This window comes from Suncus etruscus, chromosome 15 (assembly GCF_024139225.1).
Source record: "Suncus etruscus isolate mSunEtr1 chromosome 15, mSunEtr1.pri.cur, whole genome shotgun sequence".
In the NCBI taxonomy this organism is placed as follows: Eukaryota; Metazoa; Chordata; class Mammalia; order Eulipotyphla; family Soricidae; genus Suncus; species Suncus etruscus.
In genome coordinates this window covers 79,769,236-79,791,572 of record NC_064862.1, presented here as the reverse complement: position 1 = coordinate 79,791,572, position 22,337 = coordinate 79,769,236, and the positions used below count along the sequence as shown (strand labels likewise).

Here is a 22,337-nt window from a genome sequence, read left to right as displayed (position 1 = left end):
TTAATTATTGGTAAATGGAGACTGCTACATGATTTAAGAAAAAGTAATGAATCCATGGGGCCTTTACAACCTGGATTAAATTTGTTGCCCAAGCTGTTGCTCCTTTGCAGAAAAAAACATCCTGAGGTTTATTGTATTCATTATACAATTGACGTCTTCTTCTTTTTTATTTTTTATTTATTTTTTACAATTGACATCTTGATGTCGGCAAAAGAGGAAGCCTCCTCTTGGTCGCCTTTTCACTGTTGCAACAATCTTTGACAACTTTTGGGTTGGTTAGTGCTCAAAAAAAAAACTCAAAAAAAGAAAAAAAATTCAACAACACCCTTCCTTTTCCTTTTTGGGATGTCAACTTTAGCCTGAATACTTTCGTGCCCCCAAACTACAAGTCGGGAAAGTTAATCTGAGAACTTTGAATGACTTTCAGAAATTATTAGGGAGATATAAATTAGATCCGTCCATATTGAAACTAACTACTGGACAATCGAAACCTTTGTTTGACATTTTAAAGGGCGATTCTGATCCTCTTTCCCCTCACCAGTTGAACATGGCTGGCCATGAAGTGGTAGTTCTGATTGAAACTGCTCTATCAGAGCATCAAATGACCTGCTTTGATTATCTTAAGACTTTTTCCTTGAAGTTTTTGTTTTTGTTCTAGGATTATCCAGTCATGCTCAGGGCTCTGTGGGAAGTATATGGGATACAGGGAATTTAACTTGAGTTCAGTTGAGTCACATGCAAGGCAAACACCCTCCCTGCTTGGGAGGTCACTGGAAAGCTGGGCAAAATCCACATTAGTTTTAGGATTGGCTCAGTCGTCAATGTTAAATCAGTATTGCGATATTTTATGTAAGCTTATTTAGTACCTGAAACAACATGTCTTCTCTACATTTATGTTGCTGTATCCAACCAGGTTTCAATCACCTAATTTTTTTCCTGGGGGAGCCACACCCAGTAGTGCTCAGGGGTTACTCTTAGTTCTGTGCTCAGGAATCACTCCCGGCAGGCTCTACCTTAAATTGCTTTAGGCTTCAAAGTGAAAGTCTCTCAAGTCTCACTTTATCTTTGACTTAGATCTGCAGTTCTTCCTAAAGAGCGCAGGTTCTGATGCTCAAGAATTTCACATATCAATACATTTTATTTTCCTTAATAGGATATGTAGATCAAACATTCAAATTTCTTTATTGTATCATTTTTTTTTGTTTTGTTTTTGGGCCACACCCTGTGACACTCAGGGGTTACTCCTGGCTATGCGCTCAGAAGTTGCTCCTGGCTTCTTGGGGGACCATATGGGACGCCGGGGGATCGAACCGCGGTCCATCCTAGGCTAGCGCAGGCAAGGCAGGCACCTTACCTCCAGCGCCACCGCCCGGCCCTCTTTATTGTATCATTAACCAATTGAAAACTTTCACCGTACGTTGTTAGTTTACATATCAGTGATCTCTAGGGATTATGCTGTTTATTCTATTCATTCACTGACTCGCCCAGGTCTGTACCTGTGAATTTCTATTTTTGTTTCAAACCTGGCTTCAATATCCCAGCTACACACTTACAAACATGTAATTAATTACAAACATAAAGGTGGCCACCACATATACACACATACACACATGCACTTTTTTTTGTTTTGTTTGTTGTTTGTTTTTGGGTCACACCCGGCAGCGCTCAGGGGTTACTCCTGGCTCTCTGCTCAGAAATCGCTGCTGGCAGGCTCTGGGGACCATATGGGATGCCGGGATTTGAACCACCGTCCTTCTGCGTTTAAGGCAAACGCTGTGCTATCTCTCTGGCCCCATCATTACCTTCTTAAATCAGGCTGAGCTACATGCATGCTATCAATGCTAATTCACCCAGCCATGAATGGCTAATTCCCTACTATGTGCCAACATTTTGTGGCAAAGACCCTGTCCTTCACATGCACACATTTTTTATTGTTTTGATACTCCACTACATAGATGACATTATTGCAATTGTCTCCTTGGAGACATTAGAGACCGCTCTTCAATATGCAGTCTGTGAATTAGAGCTGAGAGGCTTAAAAAAAACTCTCCCTGATAAAGTGAAAATGCAAGATCTTTATTCTTATTTGGGGTATGAGGTGGAAAGAACAAAAATAAGGCCAAAAAAGTGTTATTAGAGTTGATAATTTACAATACAATTTTTTTTATTATTTTTGGTTTTTGGGCCACACTCAGTGACCCTCAGGGATTACTGCTGGCTATGTGTTCAGAAATCGCTCCAGGCTTGTGGGAAGCTGGGAATCGAATCTAGATCTGTCCTGGGTCAGCCAGTCAAACACTACAGCTGTGCTATCACTCAGGCCCTGACATACTTTCTGTTAATTAAAAATTTTTTACTTAAAGAAAATGCATCACATATTTGACATAACTGATATAATACATTTGTCTCAAGATAAGGAAAAGAAAATTATATAAAAAAGTAGGAGGAAAAAAAGTAAAAAGTAGGAAGAATATCTAAAAATTAAAATGGAAGAGACAAAAAAGAAAGAAGAAAATTCGGTAGCAAGTATATTCGTGAAAATTATTGTATCTCCAATAAAATCATTAATTCAATAGCAGAAGTTTAGTAATCATTTTTTAAGCTAACGAATTAAAAAATACAATAAAATGTTGTGTGTGGCAGTTGTATGCATAGGCAGAGCAATATATGGAGAAAGTTGAAAGGAAAAACTTTTGACCTAAAAACAGGGAGACCTTACCCATGAAGTATGGAGTTGGTATAAGACCAACTCCAGGTTCCAGTCACACTAAGTTGTTTTACCCCAACGTCTTTTTTTATGGTCCAATTTACATTATCTTTATGATTTCCAAAAGCTATTAGGTGATGTTAATTGGCTGCAATACACTCTATGCCATTCTAATTTGTTGGGTTAACTGGATTCCATTATATTCAGGATATACTTGTTACTCATTGGTAAGAAGCACTTTTGGATTGGTGCATTAGACCACCTGTTTTCCATCCATTGTGTGGTCTTGCACTTTCTAATAAAGACCATTGGGTCTCAGGCAAAACTATTTGCACTTTACTTTTTCCACCACTGAGCTACCTGCTTCATAGGAATAGAAGGCTTGTTTGTGTGTGGAAGTTCCTGATCCTGTGTGTACTATTTCTTGAATAGGCATTGCTTCCAGACCTGTATCTCTCCAGTGCCCTGGGATTGGGGCATGAGGCTTCTGTTACACCAAATTATGCATTAAAAATCTTTTTGCCACCTTAGAAGGTGATTCTGCTTTGGACAGCCCTCAAGGCCTGTATTATGTAGCTGGGCTTGAAATTATCCTAGTCAATCAGAGAATTCAAGAAGCTTTTGTTACATGCATAGATCCAGTTCATCTCATTGTTCTGACCTCAGCTAATTCCCCTACTACAGGGATATTATTTGCCATTTGAATGGATATACTTACATGCAATGAACTGAGCAGTTATTTCCTATGTGGATACAATTGCATTAGTTATGACTCAGAAGAAAGCACATCATGCCATTCTTGGCCATGACCCCTGGTTCTATATCTCCCTATTTCAAAGAATACTTTTGAATTCTTACAATACTTTTGAAGACTGCCCTTCAGTTTAGCTTCCTTATGCATTGTGGGTATGCTGATTTTTCTGGGAAAATAAGTTACCATATGCCCTCTGGTACACTCTGGAATTTTCTGCAACACCTTTTATAATTAATACTACAGTTGCAACTATCCCTATTGTTGATGCCCCTATTTCATTGATGGCAAGGAGAAGGGGGAGAAAGATGAGAGGAGGAGGAAGAAGAAAAGAAGAAATGAAGGAGGAGGATGAGGAAGAGGAAAAAAGGAAGAAGAGGAGGAAGAGGAAAAAGAAGGAAGAGGAGGAGAAAGAGCAAAAAGTAGAAAGAAGAAGAGGAAGAAGAGGAAATAGAGGAGGAGGAGGAGGAGGAGAGAAGAAGAGGAAGAAAAAGAAGAAAGATAATGATGACACAATCAGGGAGTACACATGCCTGCATATAGCAGGCAGTGCATCTGCTTTGCACTCTGCCAACCCAAGTTTGATTCCCAAATAATCCGGGGTGATTCTGGAATACAGAGCCAGGGGTACCCCTGAGCACTGTTGGGTATAACCAAAAACAAAATAAAAGAAACAAACCATATATCACAACAAAACATGGGGAGTCAGATGGCATACAGCTTCATGAACAGAAAGCCCTGATTGTCTTCAAACTACAGTATTTATTGTTAATGCCAGTGAACATGTGCAAGAAAATGGATAACAGGGGCCGGCGAGGTGGCGCTAGAGGTAAGGTGTCTGCCTTGCAAGCGCTAGCCAAGGATCAGGACCGCGGTTCGATCCCCCGGCGTCCCATATGGTCCCACAAAGCCAGGGGCAATTTCTGAGCGCTTAGCCAGGAGTAACCCCTGAGCATCAAACGGGTGTGGCCCGAATACCAAAAAAAAAAAAAAAAGAAAAAAAAAAGAAAATGGATAACAGGCAGATAATTGCCAATCTATTAATCAAATGTGAATGCGTTTCTCTATCATCAGGGTTTTGGGAAGTTACTTCAAAAGTCTCAGGAATGTCTTCTGTAAAAGGGTAATGTGAAAGGCATTTTTAAATCCCTCAATTCTTACTAGACATATGAAAATTCAAATGGAGACAAACCTCTCAAGTTAGGAATGAGGGAAGGCCTTGTAGAAGATGTCATGTCTAGAATACAGCAGTACTGCTCTTGCTTTGCATGTGGACAATCCAGATTTGATCCCCTGGATCTGAATGATCCCCCTTGTTGCTGAGTGCAGAGCCCAGAGTAACCTCCGAGTGTCACCATGTGTGATTGACAACCCAGACAAGAACGAGCAATGAAAAATCATGGATATTTGAAAATAAATTAATCTGAGCACCTTGATTCTCTGCAAAACTAGAGAGCTTGTGCAGGGTCCCCAGTGGCACAAATATGTTTGAAAAGACAACTTCATCTCTGCATGATAAATGCAGTGCTGCTGTGTCCACTGAGATCTGTGGGACCTTAAGAGACACTGGGAATAGGATCTGGGCCCTCCTTGGCAATTCAACAACCCTCCTGGCTCTACTACCCCTTGGGTAGTTCAGATTTTCATTACATTCACAAAACCAAATAAATAGGTTAGCTATTTAGAAATGGTGTCCTCTCAGGAAGATCCCTCTAGCATGGTGTCATGAATACGCTCTATGTGGAGATAGTTGAAATAGACTTTGAACTGTTGCTAGTTTGTTGGAAAGAGGGAAGAAGCATCTGGGATCAGATATTTTATTTTCATTTTTTATTTTTACTTATGTGAACAATGATGCAAAGAAAGAGGACAAGGTAAAGTTACAGTGGAAGGATAATCACCCATGGGATCAGATATTTTTGTAAATAATGGTAACTTGGGCCAGTCCCCGAGTCTCCAAACATCTTGGTTAGGCATTGACTTTAGGAGCAATTATGAAGGAAATTTGAAATAACTATATTATTTTTATTTAGTTAACAAAGTGATTTACCAAGATCATTGAGATTTAGCAGCTCTTCATATTTCCACTGATACTACAGTGGTGTTAGCTCCCTTTATCAGTACTGCCATCATGCTCATTCCGCCCACCCCTGCCTGCCACCTTGAGAGGCACATGGCAAAGTTTGATGAATGCAGTTTAGATGTTATATTCTCAGTGTTGTTGGCTCTATGCTTTGGATCTAGAAATATACCTCTCTCCACATCACAGAAGCCACAGCCCCAGGTTTTCCATTATTTCCCTTGCTGAAAATCTGTACCTCCTAGATTTCTTTCCTTTTCTATGCTACTCCTTAAACTCTGATACCAAGGGTGAGCTAGGCATATGTCAACATACATACTCAAATATTATTTAAAAGACCCACCCTTCACACCAATTGGTGAGCTCCATTTTAAGCATAGTGCCTTATGAACTACTATGTGCTTGTAGTTGAATATAGCAAGTCACATTAAGCACTCACCCTGTTTAAACACACAGAGCACCCAGCATACTTTCCCTCCCCATCCTTTGTTTTCCCTAAACAAAGAAGCACACACCTGTTTTAATCTCCTCTTAAACCTCCTTGCCTGACAAAGTACACACCTTATTTTCCCCTAAGTTAAATACCCCTTTCCCTCCTAAAATAAAGTGTGCTTTGCTCCAGAAGTAGCTCATCATGTTTCTTTATAAGAGCTCTACTTGGGGGGGCCGGGCGGTGACGCTGGAGGTAAGGTGCCTGCCTTGCCTGTGCTAGCCTAGGACGGACCGCGGTTCATCCCCCGGCGTCCCATTGGTCCCCCAAGCCAGGAGCAACTTCTGAGCGCATAGCCAGGAGTAACCCCTGAGCTCACAGGGTGTGGCCCAAAAACCAAAAAAAAAAAAAAAAAAGAGCTCTACTTGGCAGGATCCAACCTCAACAGGACTTGTACATCTCAGGCTCTGACTTCATCAGTGACTCTATTACAATTGTACTATTATTTCAACAACCCCCATGAGAATGCTGTTTCGATTAATAAAACGTTTACACTTCATGTCAACTGATCACCATCCCATTCTCATTTGTCCATGATCTAGGGGGTTGGATCATCTGCTCCAAGTCTAGAAAAGTAAAACTCCCCTTCCAAGTCAGGACGTGCCTGGCGCACAGCTGCAGACTGGCCCTTTAAGTCCAGACCGGAAGTCGCTGTGACGTCACAAGCCCTGGGCTTTCTTGTGCGGAACTGTCATTTGGCGGGCTGTGCTAAGGGCTTGAGAACCGATCTGGGGGTCCCCGCGGGCTTTGGGGTGTCTGGAGGGACGTTTTCCGCTGTTCTGAGCGTCCGGAGCCACCGGATCCCGGTCAGGTGAGCGGCGGGAAGTATTTTTCTTAAGGGAACCGCGGGCTTTGCAAACGCATACAAAGTTTTATAGACACTGGAAGGAACCGATCAAAGGCTGCCGCGGTTCCCGGGGTCTCATGTGAATTGGGGGGAAGAGGCCGCAGCCCCCAGAGGGGAATCTGCCCCTTGCGCTCTCCCCATCGCTGCCTCCCAAGCCCGGGGGATCCAGGACTTGGGCTTTGCAGGAAAGTCAGGCCTGGACAGCGGGGAGGGCGCTGGCCTTGCAAGGAGGCGACCGGGGTCCGAAGCAGACACCCCACAGGGTCCCTTGAGTGAGCACTGAGTGCAGAGCCAGGTGAGGCTCAGAAAATCAGAGAGAAAGAGGAAAGAGACTGTCCTCTAGAGGCTGCTCAGGCTTCTGCAAAGGCAGAGCTCACCCCAATACACATTCTGCGAAGTCTGAAAGCTCCAAGTCCCCAGTGTGAGGGGAAACGCTGCCACCAAGTCCCCAGGGAACGCTTGTCCTTTATCCCTAGGGTTTCCACCTGGATCAGAGTCTTGCTATTATGGTGATTGCCTGGGGGCAGGTTTGGAGGTAGTTGATGGCCTTTGCTATTCCTCTTCAGACTCTGATCCTGCTGGAGCCTCTTAGGTGGGTCGTTCAGACTTCTCTGGGCTTGCAGTGGCCTTAGCTCTGGCTCTTGTCCTTTGCCCCATCTCTGAGTTTTAATGCATATCAAGACATCTTTTTCATGGGGCAGGGAGATCCCACCCCTTCCTGTTGGCTTCCAAACACAGAGGAGGAATTTTAATAGCTGTAGATAGGTTGAGACCTGCAGGCGCCTTAAGGCTTGAGCTCAAAACCCCCATGTGGAGGAGCTCTGGAGTTATTTCCTGGCTGTGTGCTCAGAAATCACTCCTGGCCTTCTTTGGGAACTCTATGGGGTGCTGAGGATCTTACCAGGTCAACTTTGTTTAGTGCAAATGTCCTGCCTCTGTGCTATCACTTTCACCCCAATGGGGAATGGGGTTGCCTTTTTTGTTTGCTTGATTTTGCGTCTCACCTCTCTGTGCTGAGGACTGATTCCTGACTCTGTACTCAGGATTCACTCCTAGTGGGCTCCAGGAACCCTAAGAAATTCAGAGATTGAACCCAAGGTGCCTGCTTGGAAGGAAAAACCGCCTCCCCACTGTACTATTGATTTAGATCCACATGATGTATAGCTGAGCTCTGGGAAATTAGTGACTTTGCAGGGACACTGGCTGGCCAGGTTCATTTGTGCTGATCAGGATTAATATAAAGAAGGACCCTGGGAGCCCCAGGGCAGTGGGAAGGAGCTGGAACAGTTTTAGTGTTCACAAGGCCTTGAGGTCACATCTGGATGTGCCCAGGACCATGTCTCCCCCTGCCAGACAAGAGGGCAGCAGTGTGGCAGTGTCACTGCTGGGCTAAGTGTAGGGGGTTATGCTTTTGCTGCCCTGCTGGTGTGCCCTGTCCTGGGTTCCAGGACTTGTGGGGCCCAGGAAGGATGCAGGACTCAGGGCTATAGTTTCCTCCCTGTAGAGTGAGGCTAGTTCTCCTGACCCCTTCACAGCCATGATCCCAAAAACCACCTGAGTCTCCAGGGCTCTCTGGACATGTCTCCCCTTTGGATCTGAGTTGGTGCCTGATGATGTGGCCCATCAGATCGTTTCCACCCCAGTCCAGGCAGTTGGATCCTGGCAGGGGGATGTGTTCCTCTCTGGTGCTCATGGCTTTTTGACTTCCCTCTAGACTCTAGGGCTTCAGCAAAGGGCCTTGCTGCTGTTCTTCAGGAATAATCCAGGAAGAAGAAGATGGGGCCGAACCATGTGCCATCCTGTCCCCAGGTAGTGGGCGAGGGTGGATTCCAGAGGGAAAGGGTAGGGGGACAGGAGCCCAAAAGAGTTTCTGGAAGGTGGAGCTGGAGAGATAGTATGGAGTTATGGTGTTTGCCTTGCATGCAGAAGGCTGATGATTTGAATCCCGGCATCCCCTGAGCCTGCCAGGAGCTACTTCTGAGCATCCAGCCAGGAGTAACCCCTGAGCACTGGCAGGTGTGACCCAAAAGCCAAAATACAAACAAACAAAAGTTTCTGGAAGTGATTTTGGCCAAGGTGTGATTCCCTACAGGGACAAGAAACTCAGGTATTTCAGGCCCTGTCTCTGTTTCTTGTGTTTATTTTGTGGGCTCTACCTGGTGATACTTAGACTCTACTCCTGACTTAGTGCTCTTGGATTCTCTGGCAAGTCTCATACTCTATGGAATGCTGGATTCCAGGGTTGAGCTCCTGCTAAAATGGACCCTGATGTGGGTGAGGCATGAGCCCTTGATCTCAGGATTTCTGCCATGAAGCCTCATTCCCACCTCACCTGAGGGAGAGTTCTTTTGTCCTTTTCTCTGCAGAATCTTGTCTCCTCCCTGCAGCCACATTTCTTCTCAGTAAACCAGTTCCACTTTCAAAGCCTCCTCATCTGCAGTCATTTGGCTTTGTGGCTATCAGAGGGAATGGAGAGGAAGGATCTTTTGAGAAGGCAGAGTGGTTGGGAATTCTGTCACTTTTCATGCTCCAGGAGGGATTTATTTTGGGGTGAGCCATGAGTGCTCATTTGGACAATGAGAGCTTTTTGTTTTGTTTTGTTTTGGGCCAAATTTGGTGACACTCAGGGGTTGCTCCTGGCTGTGCACTCAGAATTCGCTCCTGGCTGGGGAAGCATATGGGATGCTGGGGATCGAACCAAGGTTCTTCCTGGGTCAGCCGGGTGCAAGGCAAACACCCTACTGCTGTACTATTGCTCAGCCCCAGGACAATGAGAGCTTTATATCACTCAGTGCATCCTTTGATTTCCTACTTTCCCTATTACCAAGGGCAGAGAAGAGCTTTAGAGATGGATTGGGCTGGTGTAATCTTACTCTTGTGAGCTGCATCAGAGTTGATTTTTTTTTTAATTCCTATGACTCTGTGCTCAGGTATTAACTCATGACAATGTTCAATGGATTGAGTGTGCAGATACTGGCCATGAGGTGTCTATGTGGAAGGCTGTACCTCCAAGAAGCTTTTAGAATAGTGATCTGGCTTCCTGGATTTCTGGGGCTTATTCCTCCCTGAAGAAGGAAGAGGCCAGAGTCCTTTTTTGAGTTGGGAGTCCTCACTCCTTGTGCGCAGGTTGCCTCTGGGCCCTGATCCTCACCTTTGTATGCTTGCACAGGACATGGTGACATTCCACGACGTGGTTGTGAGCTTCACTCAGGAGGAGTGGCCATGTCTGGACTCCTCTCAGAGGAAGCTCTACAGAGATGTGATGCTGGAGACCTACCAGCACCTGCAAGCCATAGGTGAGAGACCTCTTGGGCACCTGTGTTGACCAATATCTGTGGGAGGGTTCCTGGGAATAGGCCAGGGATCTGGTTTCAACTGCGGGTGAATCTGCTTCAAGGACAAGTCCCTTTGGATGTTCTATATCCGCAGACCTTAAATGTACTGCTTAGGTGGGTCCGAATTTTTTTTTTTTTTTTTTTGGTTTTTTGGGCCACACCCGGTAACGCTCAGGGGTTACTCCTGGCTATGTGCTCAGAAGTTGCTCCTGGCTTGGGGGACCATATGGGACACCAGGGGATCGAACCGCAGTCCATCCAAGGCTAGCCCAGGCAAGGCAGGCACCTTACCTTTAGCGCCACCGCCCGGCCCAGGTGGGTCCGAATTTATGTTTTTCAATGTCATTTCACAGTCCTTAGAGATGGTACATTGTGTTAGGAGCTTTTTCCTTGGCCCCACAAGTGGCCATAAACTTTCAGACATTCCTGGGCCTTATAATCCTTGGTGCTTTAGTTTACTCCTGGCTCTGCACTCAGTGCTCATTCCTGATGGGGCTCAGAAAACTATAAAGGATGCTGAGATCGAATGCGCATCAGTGAAAAGTAAGGTCTATGCTGTGATATTGCTTCCCCACTGTATTATCTTGGCCTCTCAGTTGGACTCTTTCATTTAAACCTGGTCTTGGGGCAGAACTCTGTGGTGAGGGTGTTTGCCTTGCTCTCAGCTGATATCTATCTGGTTTCCTATATGGTCCCCAAAACTATCTGGAATATTTTTTAGTGCAGAGCCAGGGATGTTTCTGAGCATCACTGTGTGTGGCCCCTCATCTGCAAATAATAAATAATCTGGCCTCATTTTATGATAACCAGTGTGGATATGGAGATCAGAGATTCTGTTCTTCATTTGTTCCATGATTTTGCTACTTTCATTAGGACCCCAGATTCACACAGGGGGTACTGTCCCACTCCCAGTCTAACCCATGAATTGTTCCTCTGGACAGGGCATTTCGGGGTGAAGCCTGCGTTGATCTCCTGTTTGGAAGGTGAGTCCTGGGGAGGAAGCAGGGAGGTGTGCTTGCAGGTGAGTGTGTGAAGTGACACGCCCTCTTCCCTGCAAGGTTCATGCATTTGGGTTGATTTGGAGTGTCCTGGCACATGTGAAATGTTGGTGCTGGGCATTTGAGTCATGTTCCCAGATCAGGGTTTCAGAACTCCATGTTTTCATTTACTTCTCTTGATCCTGAGTTCTATGATTTGGAGGTTTGCTGTCTTCTTGGATATTTTCTTTCTGGCTCTGTTTGTGGGTGTTTAGAACAGAGACTGAGAGTCTAGACTTCACCCACCCCGCTGCACTATCCCTGCTTTTGTTTTTTTGTTTTTGTTTTGGTTTTTGGGTCAGACCCGGCAGTGCTCAGTGGTTACTCCTGGCTCTACACTCAGAAATCACCCCTGGCAGGCTCGGTGGATCATATGGGAAGCTGCGATTCGAACCAATGACCTTCTGCATGAAAGGCAAATGCCTTACCTCCATGCTATCTCTCTGGCCCCAAAGAAATCGCTCCTGGCAAGCTTGAGGACTGCATGGGATGCCCAGATTTGAACTATTGTCCTTCTCCATGCAAGGCAAACACCTTGCCTCCATGCTATCTCTCCGGCCCCCTATCCCTGCTTTTAGCCTGGCTACATAGCCCATTCTCAAGGGCAGCTGAATGCCCTCTTCCTTGTCTATCTCCACTTGGCATTTTCCTTGACTAATTGTGGGTTTTTGAGATTTCAAGAAGTTTTTTTTTCCCATCTTTTAAGGTATTTTTGTTTTAGGCCCAGTTGGTGGTGCTGAAGGCTTTCTCTTGGCCCTGTACTTCAAGAATCACTCCTGTTGAGCTTTGAGACCCTATGTGAAGTGGGATGTAAATTGTCCACCACTTAGAACTAAATGCTCTCTCGATTGTAATATTGCTCTGGACACTTTTTGAGAATACTAAGAAGTTCTTTGTTTTTGTTCTAGGATGAACCAGTCTTGCCTAGGACTCTGTACTCAGGAATTACTCCTGCAGTGCTGGGGATGGAGAGTATATGGGATGCAGGGAATTGTACTCAAGTCAACCACATGCAAGACAAACACCCTCCTTGCTGTGCTCTTTCTTACTATCTAAATTTTCAGATTTAGAAATATATTTTGTCAATGGTTTCATATTGACGAGTGACCATTTCACAAAGCTAAATTGGGTTTTGCCAAGCTCCTCACCACAATCCTCCCAACCTTTCCTTTTAGTTTCTGGAGTACCTGAAAACAACATGTATTCACGCCACCTATGTTGCTGCATTTAGCCTTGCTTCATTCAACTAATTCTTACATTGCGTATTTGGTTTGATTTCAGAATGCAGACTACAGAATGCAGAATGCAGGATACATGTTCGGGATTTGACATTTCAGCAATTAGCCTTTGGACCGGGATCTTCAAATAGGAGTGAGATAGTAAGTTTTGCAAGCTCCATATTAATATTATTATTGTGGTGGTGGGATAGGTCAGTGCTGCAAGCCCATTGTTTTTCTGAATTGGGGTCCTGGGTTCCATCCCCATCACTGCACCTCTGATCTTTACGCTACTGGGTGGATACAAAGCCCAGTGCTGGGAGAAGTTGCCTATTTGTTTCACCTGAGTGCTCACATCAATTCACTAAGTTTTCCAATAAAGATATTCATGGGGCCTGCGAGGTGGCGCTAGAAGTAAGGTGTCTGCCTTGCAAACGCTAGTACCGCAGTTCTATCCCACGGCATCCCATATGGTCCCCCCAAGCCAGGGGCTATTTCTGAGTGCTTAGCCTGGAGTAACCCCTGAGCATCAAATGGGCGTGGCGCAAAAAAAAAAAAAAAAAAAAAACTAAAAGAAAGAAAGAAATTTATAACATTTTTCACACCAAAGAGAGACTGCTTTGGGGGGAAAAGCTAAAAGGAAATGCTGTAATTTTTATTTGATTAAATGTAAACTTGAGTTCTTTCTCTCACTTATCTCTCAACTAAATCCATATTCTTCCTAAGAGCAGGAAGGACCCTTGGTATGTGTTGGGAAGGAAACATGGTTGTCATCCCTACCACTTTATATGGGCCAGGGTGCCTCATAAATTTACATTGCAGAGCGCACAGCCATGATTAAATTCTGAGCACCATCTAGTTGGGACTTTCAAAATGTAAATAAAATAAAGTAAATAAAAAAAAGAAGCCTCACTGATGTTTGAGAGGAATATATTTATATTGAAATTATTTGGGGGGGTATTTCACATTCTTATATTCAGAGTTTGTCCATGCTCTACACTTAGAAATTCCTCTTGGCTGGCTCTGGGGTCCATATGAGATGCAAGGGATTGTACCCTCTGAACACAGAACTCCACCAAGTGGGCCTTCCCTATGGGTACCTGTAATTGGTTATTTAAGGTCACTTATTTTGCCTCTCTGCTCTGGCTGTTAACTAAGTTGTTATCTGTCCTAAGTAAGGACTTTTTTTTGTTTGTTTTTGTTTTGTTTTTGGGCCACACCTGCTTGTATTCAGGGTTTAGTCCTGACTCTGCAGTCAGAAATCGCTCCTGCAGGCTCGGGAACCCATATAGGATGCCGGGGATCGATCCCAGGCTATTCCAAGGTTGGCCATGTGCAAAACAAAAGCCCTACCACTGTACTATCATTCCATCTTCATGTCCTAAGTAAGGAAGTTTCTTTGATGTCTATATGTATTCATAGACGTTCACATATATGGAAAATTGTGTTTCTGTGATGGAAATCAGCCATGCAGGGCTAGATTTAGGAGAGAGAAGTAATTAGACTGGCCCTCTCTTGTTCCACAGAGTAGCAGCCAGCCCACCTGGGACATGGTTGATTCTGTGCTGTTTGACACAGTCTGCAGAGAACCTCCCTGCCTGCATCTTCATGGGAGTGAGGATTCGGGTGACATCTCTTCTGGAGTGGGGCAGAGTGCAGAGAGCGTCTTTGCTGTAGCTCCACCATCCACTGGACACAGAAATCCTGAATCTGCTTCACCCAAATTCTGGACGGAGAACCCCACAGAGGAGCCTCTTTGGGCTGAGCGAACATCAGTGTTTGCTCCGAGCCCCTCACAGCGACAGGCTCACAACCAAATTTTCCATGGAGTGGCGCCACCCGAGTGTAAGCAATGTGGGGGTGCTTTCCCTTGTGCTCGGCACCATGATGTCCCCTTGAAAACCCTCAGCACACAGGATCGTTCTAATTCTCAGCAAGGTGGACATGCTCTGGAGCAACTCTCACAGCCTCGTGCCCCTAAGAAAGTCATTAAACGAAAGAAACGTCATATATTTTCTGAATGTAGGAAGGCCTTCTCATGCCCTTCAGACATTACAGTGCATATGAATACTCATAGTGGAGAGAAGCCTTACATATGTAAGGAGTGTGGGAAGGCCTTCTCTCAGTCTTCACACCTTAATCGCCACTTCATGAGTCATACTAAAGAGAAGCCTCATGTATGTGATGAGTGTGGGAAGTCCTTCTCATGCCCTTCAGACCTTACAGTGCATATGAATACACATACTGGAGAGAAGCCTTACATATGTAAGGAGTGTGGGAAGGCCTTCTCTCAGTATTCACATCTTATTCGCCACTTCGTGAGTCATACTAAAGAGAAACCTCATGTATGTGATGAGTGTGGGAAGTCCTTCAAATTTTTCTCAGACCTTAGTAAACATGTGAAAAGTCATAGTGGAGAGAAACCTTATGCATGTGAGGAGTGTGGGAAGACCTTCACTGTTGCCTCAAGTCTTATTAGACACTGGAAAATACATACTGGTGAAAAACCCTACATCTGTAAGGAGTGTGGGAAAGCCTTCAGTCGATTTTCAAGCCTTAAAATCCACCTGAAAATTCATACAGGAGAGAAACCGTATTCATGTGAGGAGTGTGGAAAGTCCTTCAATCAGTCCGCAAACCTTTATGTGCACAAGAGAATTCATACAGGAGAGAGGCCTTATTCATGTCAGGAATGTGGGAAGGCCTTCGCTCAGTCCTCAGCCCTTTCTATGCACAAGAGAATTCATACAGGAGAGAGGCCTTATTCATGTCAGGAATGTGGGAAGGCATTCACTACTTCTTCAGTCCTTTTTGTACACAAGAGAATCCATACAGGAGAGAGGCCTTATTCATGTCAGCAGTGTGGTAAGACCTTTGCTTCTTCCTCAACCCTTTCTTTGCGCATGAATATTCATACAGGAGAGAAGACTTATTCGTGTCAGGGATGTGGAAAGGCTTTCACTTCCCTTTCATCCTTTCAGAAACGTAAGAAAAGTCATTCTTGAGAGACACATCTGGTGTGTAAGGAGTGTGAGACAGCCTTTTATTCTATTTAAATCTTTTCATAGAGATGAAAATGATAACTGTATGGTCTAGCTATCAACAATATTGTTTGCATTGGTCTTCCAATGCCTGGGTTTGATCCTCGGCATCCTCTAGGGTTGCCCAAACTCACCAGCATGGATTCCTGAGTGCAGAGTCAGGAGAAGTCTTTTGTACTACAGGTTTCACCACCACCAAAGAAATATAATTAAAACTGGGGAGAATTCTGACATGTAGGGAATGTAGGAAGACTTGTTTACTTCTAAATGTTTTTTCCTGCATAAGAAAATGTATCTTTGGGCCCAGAGCAGTAAGGTGTTTGCCTTACACATACTAGCCTAGCACAGACTGCAGTTTGATCCACCATCATCCATATGGTCCCCCAAGCCAGGACGATTTCTTAGCGCATAGCCAGGAGTAAACCCTGAGTGTCATCGTTGTGGCTCAAAAACCAAAAAAAAAAAAAAAAAGGGAAATGTATATTTGGGGTCAGAGTGGTTGCATAGCCAAGTAGCACATTTGCCATATAATCAGCTGACCTTGCTTCATTCCCAACATTTCATATGGCCATCGGAGTCTGTCAGGAGTCCTTTCTGCACCTAGACAGGAGCATTGTAGAGCACCATCTATTGTGACATTAATACCAAAAAGAAAAAAAAAAACCGCATACTAGAGAGAAACCTTATATGTGAAAGGAGGTTGTGAAGGCTTTTAATGAACACTCACATTATTATATTATATTCTCAGACATTGATTCAATGGCTCAAGTGTTTTTCTTAACTTATTCAACATAGAAGTCATTACTTTAAGAAATCTTGGGGCTGGGTGGTGGCGCTAGAGGTAAGGTGCCTTCCTTGCCTCGCTAATCTTGGACGGACTGTGGTTCGATCCCCCGGCGTCCCATATGGTCCCCCAAGCCAGGAGCAACTTCTGAGCGCATAGTCAGGAGTAATTCCTGAGCGTCACTGGGTGTGGCCCAAAAACCAAAAAAAGAAAAAAAAAGAAATCTTGGGGCCGGCGCAGTGGCGCTAGAGATAAGGTGTCTGCCTTGGCAGCGTTAGTCTAAGATGGACCACGGTTCGATCCCCCGGCGTCCCATATGATCCCCCAAGCCCGGAGTGACTCCTGAGCGCATAGCAGGAGTAACCCCTGAGCGTCACCAGGTGTGGCCCAAAAACAAAAAAACAAAAAACAAAAAAAAAAATATATATATAAGATTTCTTTTTTTTAAATATATATATATATATAAGATTTCTTTTTTTAAAAAAAAATATATATATATATAAGATTTTTTTTTTTTTTGGTTTTTGGGCCACACCCGGTAACGCTCAGGGGTTACTCCTGGCTATGCGCTCAGGAGTCACTCCTGGCTTGGGGGACCATATGGGATGCCGGGGGATCGAACCACGGTCCATCCAAGGCTAGCGCAGGCAAGGAAGGCACCTTACCTCTAGCGCCACTGCCTGGCTAAGTAAAAATTTTTTAATTAACAGGAAGTATGTCAGGGCCAGAGTTATAGCACAGCTGTAGTGTTTGACTGGCTGACCCAGGACAGATCTAGATTCGATTCCTTCCCAGCTTCCCACAAGCCTGGAGTGATTTCTGAACACATAGCCAGCAGTAATCCCTGAGGGTCACTGAGTGTGGCCCAAAAACCAAAAATAATAAAAAAAAATTTGTATTGTAAATTATCAACTCTAATAACACATTTTGGCCCAAAATCTTATATATTTAAGGCTTTTGGGAAGACTCAATTTATCCTTATTTTTGTATACATCAACAAAGAAAGAGTTTATTCTAGGTTTCATACTAGGGCCTGTGCAAAAACCAAAATCTCTAACTATAGAAAACTGTGTTAATTGTGACTGAGCAGAATTTTTTCTGGGACCATAGAGACAATGGACTGGACAATGAACATACCTGAAGCCTGTAGTTGATCTTTTTATAGTATGCTTCATGGGTAGAGGAACTGTGTATCTCTTGGGCCAATGGAATTTTTTTCAAATTTTCCCAACATTTGATGGGAACAACAACAAGAAAAAGCCACACCTACCCCTCTGCCCCCCTTTTTCTTATTTTTCTCTTTTAATTTTACTTATATTCTAGATAGAGGCTCTCTTCCATAGAACCATAAAACTTGAATCACTTTGTTATATCTCATATTTCATCTTTTTTTGTATTGGGTCACACCAGGCATCGTGCAGGGGTTCCTCCTGGCTCTATGCTCAGAAAGCACTTTGGCAGGCTCGGGGGACCATATGGGATGCTGAGATTTGAACCACCATCCTTCTGCATCAAAGGCAAACGCCTTACCGCTGCACTATTTCTCCGGCCCGTATATCTCATATTTCTATGTCTTTTTACAAATTGAGAAAAGGAGAAAAAAGTGGATGGGGCCCAGGGGTCAAGTGGTCTCAGGAACATTGAGTAGAACAACAACAAAAAAAGAGGTCAGATCTAAATACACAAGTCAAAGTCAATGACAACAGACTGAAGAGCCCAAAGTATATTAAGCTAAACACAAAATGTACCTGTTACATTAGTAGTCCAGGGAACTCGGATGGGGGTTTGGGATGCATGTATGGAACTGGTGGAGGGAGGTCAACACTGGTGGTGGCAACGGCCCTAATTCACTGTGACTATGTAACTGAACTACAACTGTGAAAGACTTGTAATTCACATTGTTCTCAATAAAAAAAAAAAAGGGAAATTTTTTGTATAGGTCAAATCTTTCATTCTGCAGTAAATGTGTATGATATGTGGGTAGGATTTCAGTGCCTTCTGAAGCTGTATTAGACAGCTCAGGTCTACCAACCCTTGCTATTTAAAGGAAAATTGGTATATTATAGACATGTAAGAAAGGTGGAAACAACATAGTTCAATCCTCAAGCTTGACTGTATTAGGAACATTCATATTAGAGCTAGAGTTCAGTTAGTTGGGCATTTTTTTTTGCATGTGGCTAACAGACCTTGATGTGTAGCATCCCACTTGGTCCCTCATGTACCACCAGGAGTGACCCCTGGGTGTGGAGCCAAGAGTAACTCCTGAGCATCGCCAGATGGGACAGAAGCAAATATACCTTAATAAGCATGAAAGAAATGTGGGGAGGCCTTTGCTCAATATGCAGCCCTTAATAGTTGTGGCAGAATTCACACTGGTGTGAAGCCCCACATGTTTGGAAAAGGGAAGCCTTTGACACATGCTCAGCACTAAGAAATCACAGGAGAGTTCTAAAAACCCCAGAGATTTTATCCTTTTTCTTTTTTTTTTAACTTTTTATTTTATTTTTTATTATGTGAACAATGATGCAAAGCAAGAGGACAAGGTGAAGTTACAGTGGAAGGACAATCACCCAAAAACAGAGTTCTCAGATGAAATCCCCCAGCTGACACCTTAATTTTGATCTTACAGTCAAAGAACATTAAGAAAATAAAACAGAACCCATGTACAATTACTTTGTCCCACAATACCCCAGATTTTAGTACATTATAACATTTCTGAGCAGTACACAAAGCAATCTAAAGCCATAAAATTTATGTTATCTCCTTAAACTTGAAGGCATAGTAGTTTTTTACATTTCCATGCACATGCATATTAATTTAAGTTAACCTCAAATGTATTAGTTTTTTTTTAAGGTTTAGAGTCAAAGGAGCACAGTAAAAATGGTGTTAAAGTGGCAATTATTGTTTGCATAGGCCCACCAAAGTATAAGGGACATGGAAAGGAAAAGCCTTGTCCTAAATACAAGCAGACCCTACCCCTGAAGTTTCCTGACATAAGACCAACTCTACGCTCCAGGCAAACTAGTTTGTCCAATCCAGGTCATTTTCTGTAGTGCCAATACAGTTTTATTTTTCACACAGTCTCTGTTGTTGGTATCATGTTTCTGTATTCAAAATCCTGGAATCTGTATATCCTGCATTGAAGTCAGGATGGTGCGGAGCATCCTCTAATTTCAACTCACAAAGGGCAATCCAGAAAGCCTTGTCCAGTAAGCAGGTCGTTATTGTGGTTTAAGTCTTCTCAATATTAGGGGAAGACACTTTTGAGTAGATCAATGTCAGAGCAGCAGTAGGGTCTTCCCTGGTAGATGTTATAGACAACTTTGGATGTTTCGTAGATGGCTTACCTGGTTCAGGGGTGAATGGAGATGCCCATTCTTCTGAGGCCTGTGCCAGGTCATTATGTCAATGTTTAGGGTGTAAGGTCCCATTGCACTACAAGACTTGTATGTTCCTATCTTTATTAGTTAATAACTTATTTGTATGTATAGTATTTTCCATTTTAATATGCCTAGGCAAACAAGGAATAATGCCACATGGCGTTATCAGCACATATGGGGGCTGCCAGAACAAGTCCAACAATCCCCATGACTTGATTCAAACATAAACATCAAACTGAGAGACTCTTTCACCAAAATTCCTTATTGAACAGTTCAGAAAGAGAAGAAAAGATAAAAGGTGGAGAAAACAAACAATCTAACATAAGACAGTGGACACAATTGTCTCCTTTTAAGGGGATATTCAATAATAGTTATAGCGGTTGAAGGAATATATCTACAATATTCAAAGGAGATATGCATGTCCCTTTTATATCATTAGAAATAGTCAGGAGAGGGCCCGGAGAGATAGCACAGCGGCGTTTGCCTTGCAAGCAGCCGATCCAGGACCAAAGGTGGTTGGTTCGAATCCCGGTGTCCCATATGGTCCCCCATGCCTGCCAGGAGCTATTTCTGAGCAGACAGCCAGAATAACCCCTGAGCACCACCGGGTGTGGCCCAAAAACAAAAAAAAAATAGTCAGGAGGGGGTGCTGAATCCTGGACACCATTTGGTCTGTGATTTAGCCTTCTGGAGTCTGCAAAATGACTCCCTGAAGTTCTATATCGGGAAATGCATTTGAGTGAGAACTAATCAGAAACCTAGTATGGTAGCAACCAGTTACACAATAAAGGAAGAAAGAGGTCAAGAGGCCGCTGAGAGTAAACAAGTAGTAAGAGAGTACTGGTCTCTTCCCAGCCTGAGAGTCCATCCTCTCATTTTTATTTTAAATATATATGGTTTTTAAATGGAGACCAATGAGAAAAAAATTATCAGTGAATGTGCTGACATACACCAGTGCTGCATCGGCCTGCCCTCCTCCCCATGCATCCCCCCATTCGTGTAGGGAAAGAAAGGGGGAAAGCCTGAGGACCACTATAGAGTCCACATGAGCCAGCACCCAGGGAAGGCCTGGAGTCTAGGGAGAAGGCCTCCGGCATGGGGTGTCCCCTAATCCCATACCTGGGAAGAGCTGGCCTCCCGGATCAGAGAGAACCAGAAGCCAGCTATCTTCCCAGCTCCTCCCCATGCTCCTCCTCCCTAGAGTAGGGATGGGGAAGCCTGAGGACCCCTAAAAGAGTCCACCTGGAACCCATTTCAGGCCACCTGAGCTGGCACCCAGGGAAGGCCTTGAGTCCAGGGAAGAAATAGGGGAACAGCTGGGGTTCTGCCAAGCCTCCCAGCACCCCCCAAACTAGGGAGAAGGCCTCTGGCATGGAAAAACCCCAGAGTTTTAATGATGTGGGAAACTTTCACTACAGCCTCACACCTAATTTGAGGTTCATTTTCACACATAATTGCTTGAGAGCAACTACAAGGTCATAATAGTCCCCCGAGTTAAACAAGTCCATTTTTCACACCTTGGGCCTCAGAAATGCAGCCTTTGGAAGTGCTTGTGCTGGCATTGTCTAGAAGGTTCCATGGCCTCAACACCCTGCAGGAAAGGGGATGGCACCAGGATTGTCCCCTTAATCTGAAGTAGGCTATCATTCCAGCCTTTGAAATTCTCTGATATGCTAACGCTAGAAAATTTTTTTTACTGTGTAGTGTGGCACATTTTTTTTACTGCTCAGGACTTTCTCCTGGCTCTCCACAAAGGTATATGCTCCCTGGGGTACCCCTGAAAATTTAGGGGTGCTAAGGATAAAGTGGTTCTATGCAAGGGTGGTCAAACTTTTTAAACAGGGGGCCAGTTCACTGTCCCTCAGACCATTGAAGGGTCTGACTATAGTAAAAACAAAACTTATGAATGAATTCTTATGCACACTGCATATATCTTATTTTGCAATGAAGAAACAAAACAGATACAAATACAATATGTGGCCCGCGGGCCATAGTTGAGGACTACTGTCTATAGCATGCCAGTATACTATCTGGCATTATTTTCTCTCTCTGGCACCAGTATCGAGTTTTTGGTTTGTTTTTAGGCCACATGGCCGAGCTCAGGACTTACTTCTGATGGCACTCAAGGATCACTCTTAGTAGACTGTTCTGAGAGTTAAACCTGGTCAGCTCTATGCAATTAAGAATCCTCCTGTATGCCAGCTAGTGCCTTCTGCTGTACTGCCACTCCAGCCCCATCCAATATTCACTTCATATTATGTTTACATAAGCATAAAGGGTAAGTGTTTAGGCAAATATTCCCTCTGTCTGGATTTCTTCATATGCTTGATATGGAGAAAGACTGAATGGATTTGGGGGAAATGTAGCAATTACATTGGAAGAATGGCATGCCCAAGTACCCTCATATCTCTGATTATTCAAGAAAATTGAAATTACTTTATGTTTTTATGAGTAAATTCCTTGTGTTTCAATTTGGATAATCTTAGTAGAGGTTACCTCATAGTCTGTCCTATCTTTGTATCTTAGGGACAGTTTATACCACATCAGGTGATGCTCAGGGTTTGCTCCTGGTCTGTGCTCAAGAACTATGTCAGTACTCAAAGATATGGAATATGGGTGCTGGGAATCGAACCTGCTCCATTATTGTGCAAGGCAAGTCATTTTCTGA

At 43.9% G+C, this 22,337-nt stretch overlaps 1 protein-coding gene across 1 annotated transcript in view; it reads left to right on the top strand.

The window, feature by feature from the left end:
* The window catches only part of LOC126029986 (zinc finger protein 506-like), a 94,479-nt gene that overhangs the window by 60,115 nt on the left and 12,027 nt on the right, over window positions 1-22,337 (top strand). The window contains exon 5 of the mRNA XM_049788205.1: window positions 13,991-15,065. Within this exon, the coding sequence (XP_049644162.1) occupies window positions 13,991-15,065 (1,075 nt within the window). The remainder of the gene's footprint in view (window positions 1-13,990; window positions 15,066-22,337) is intronic.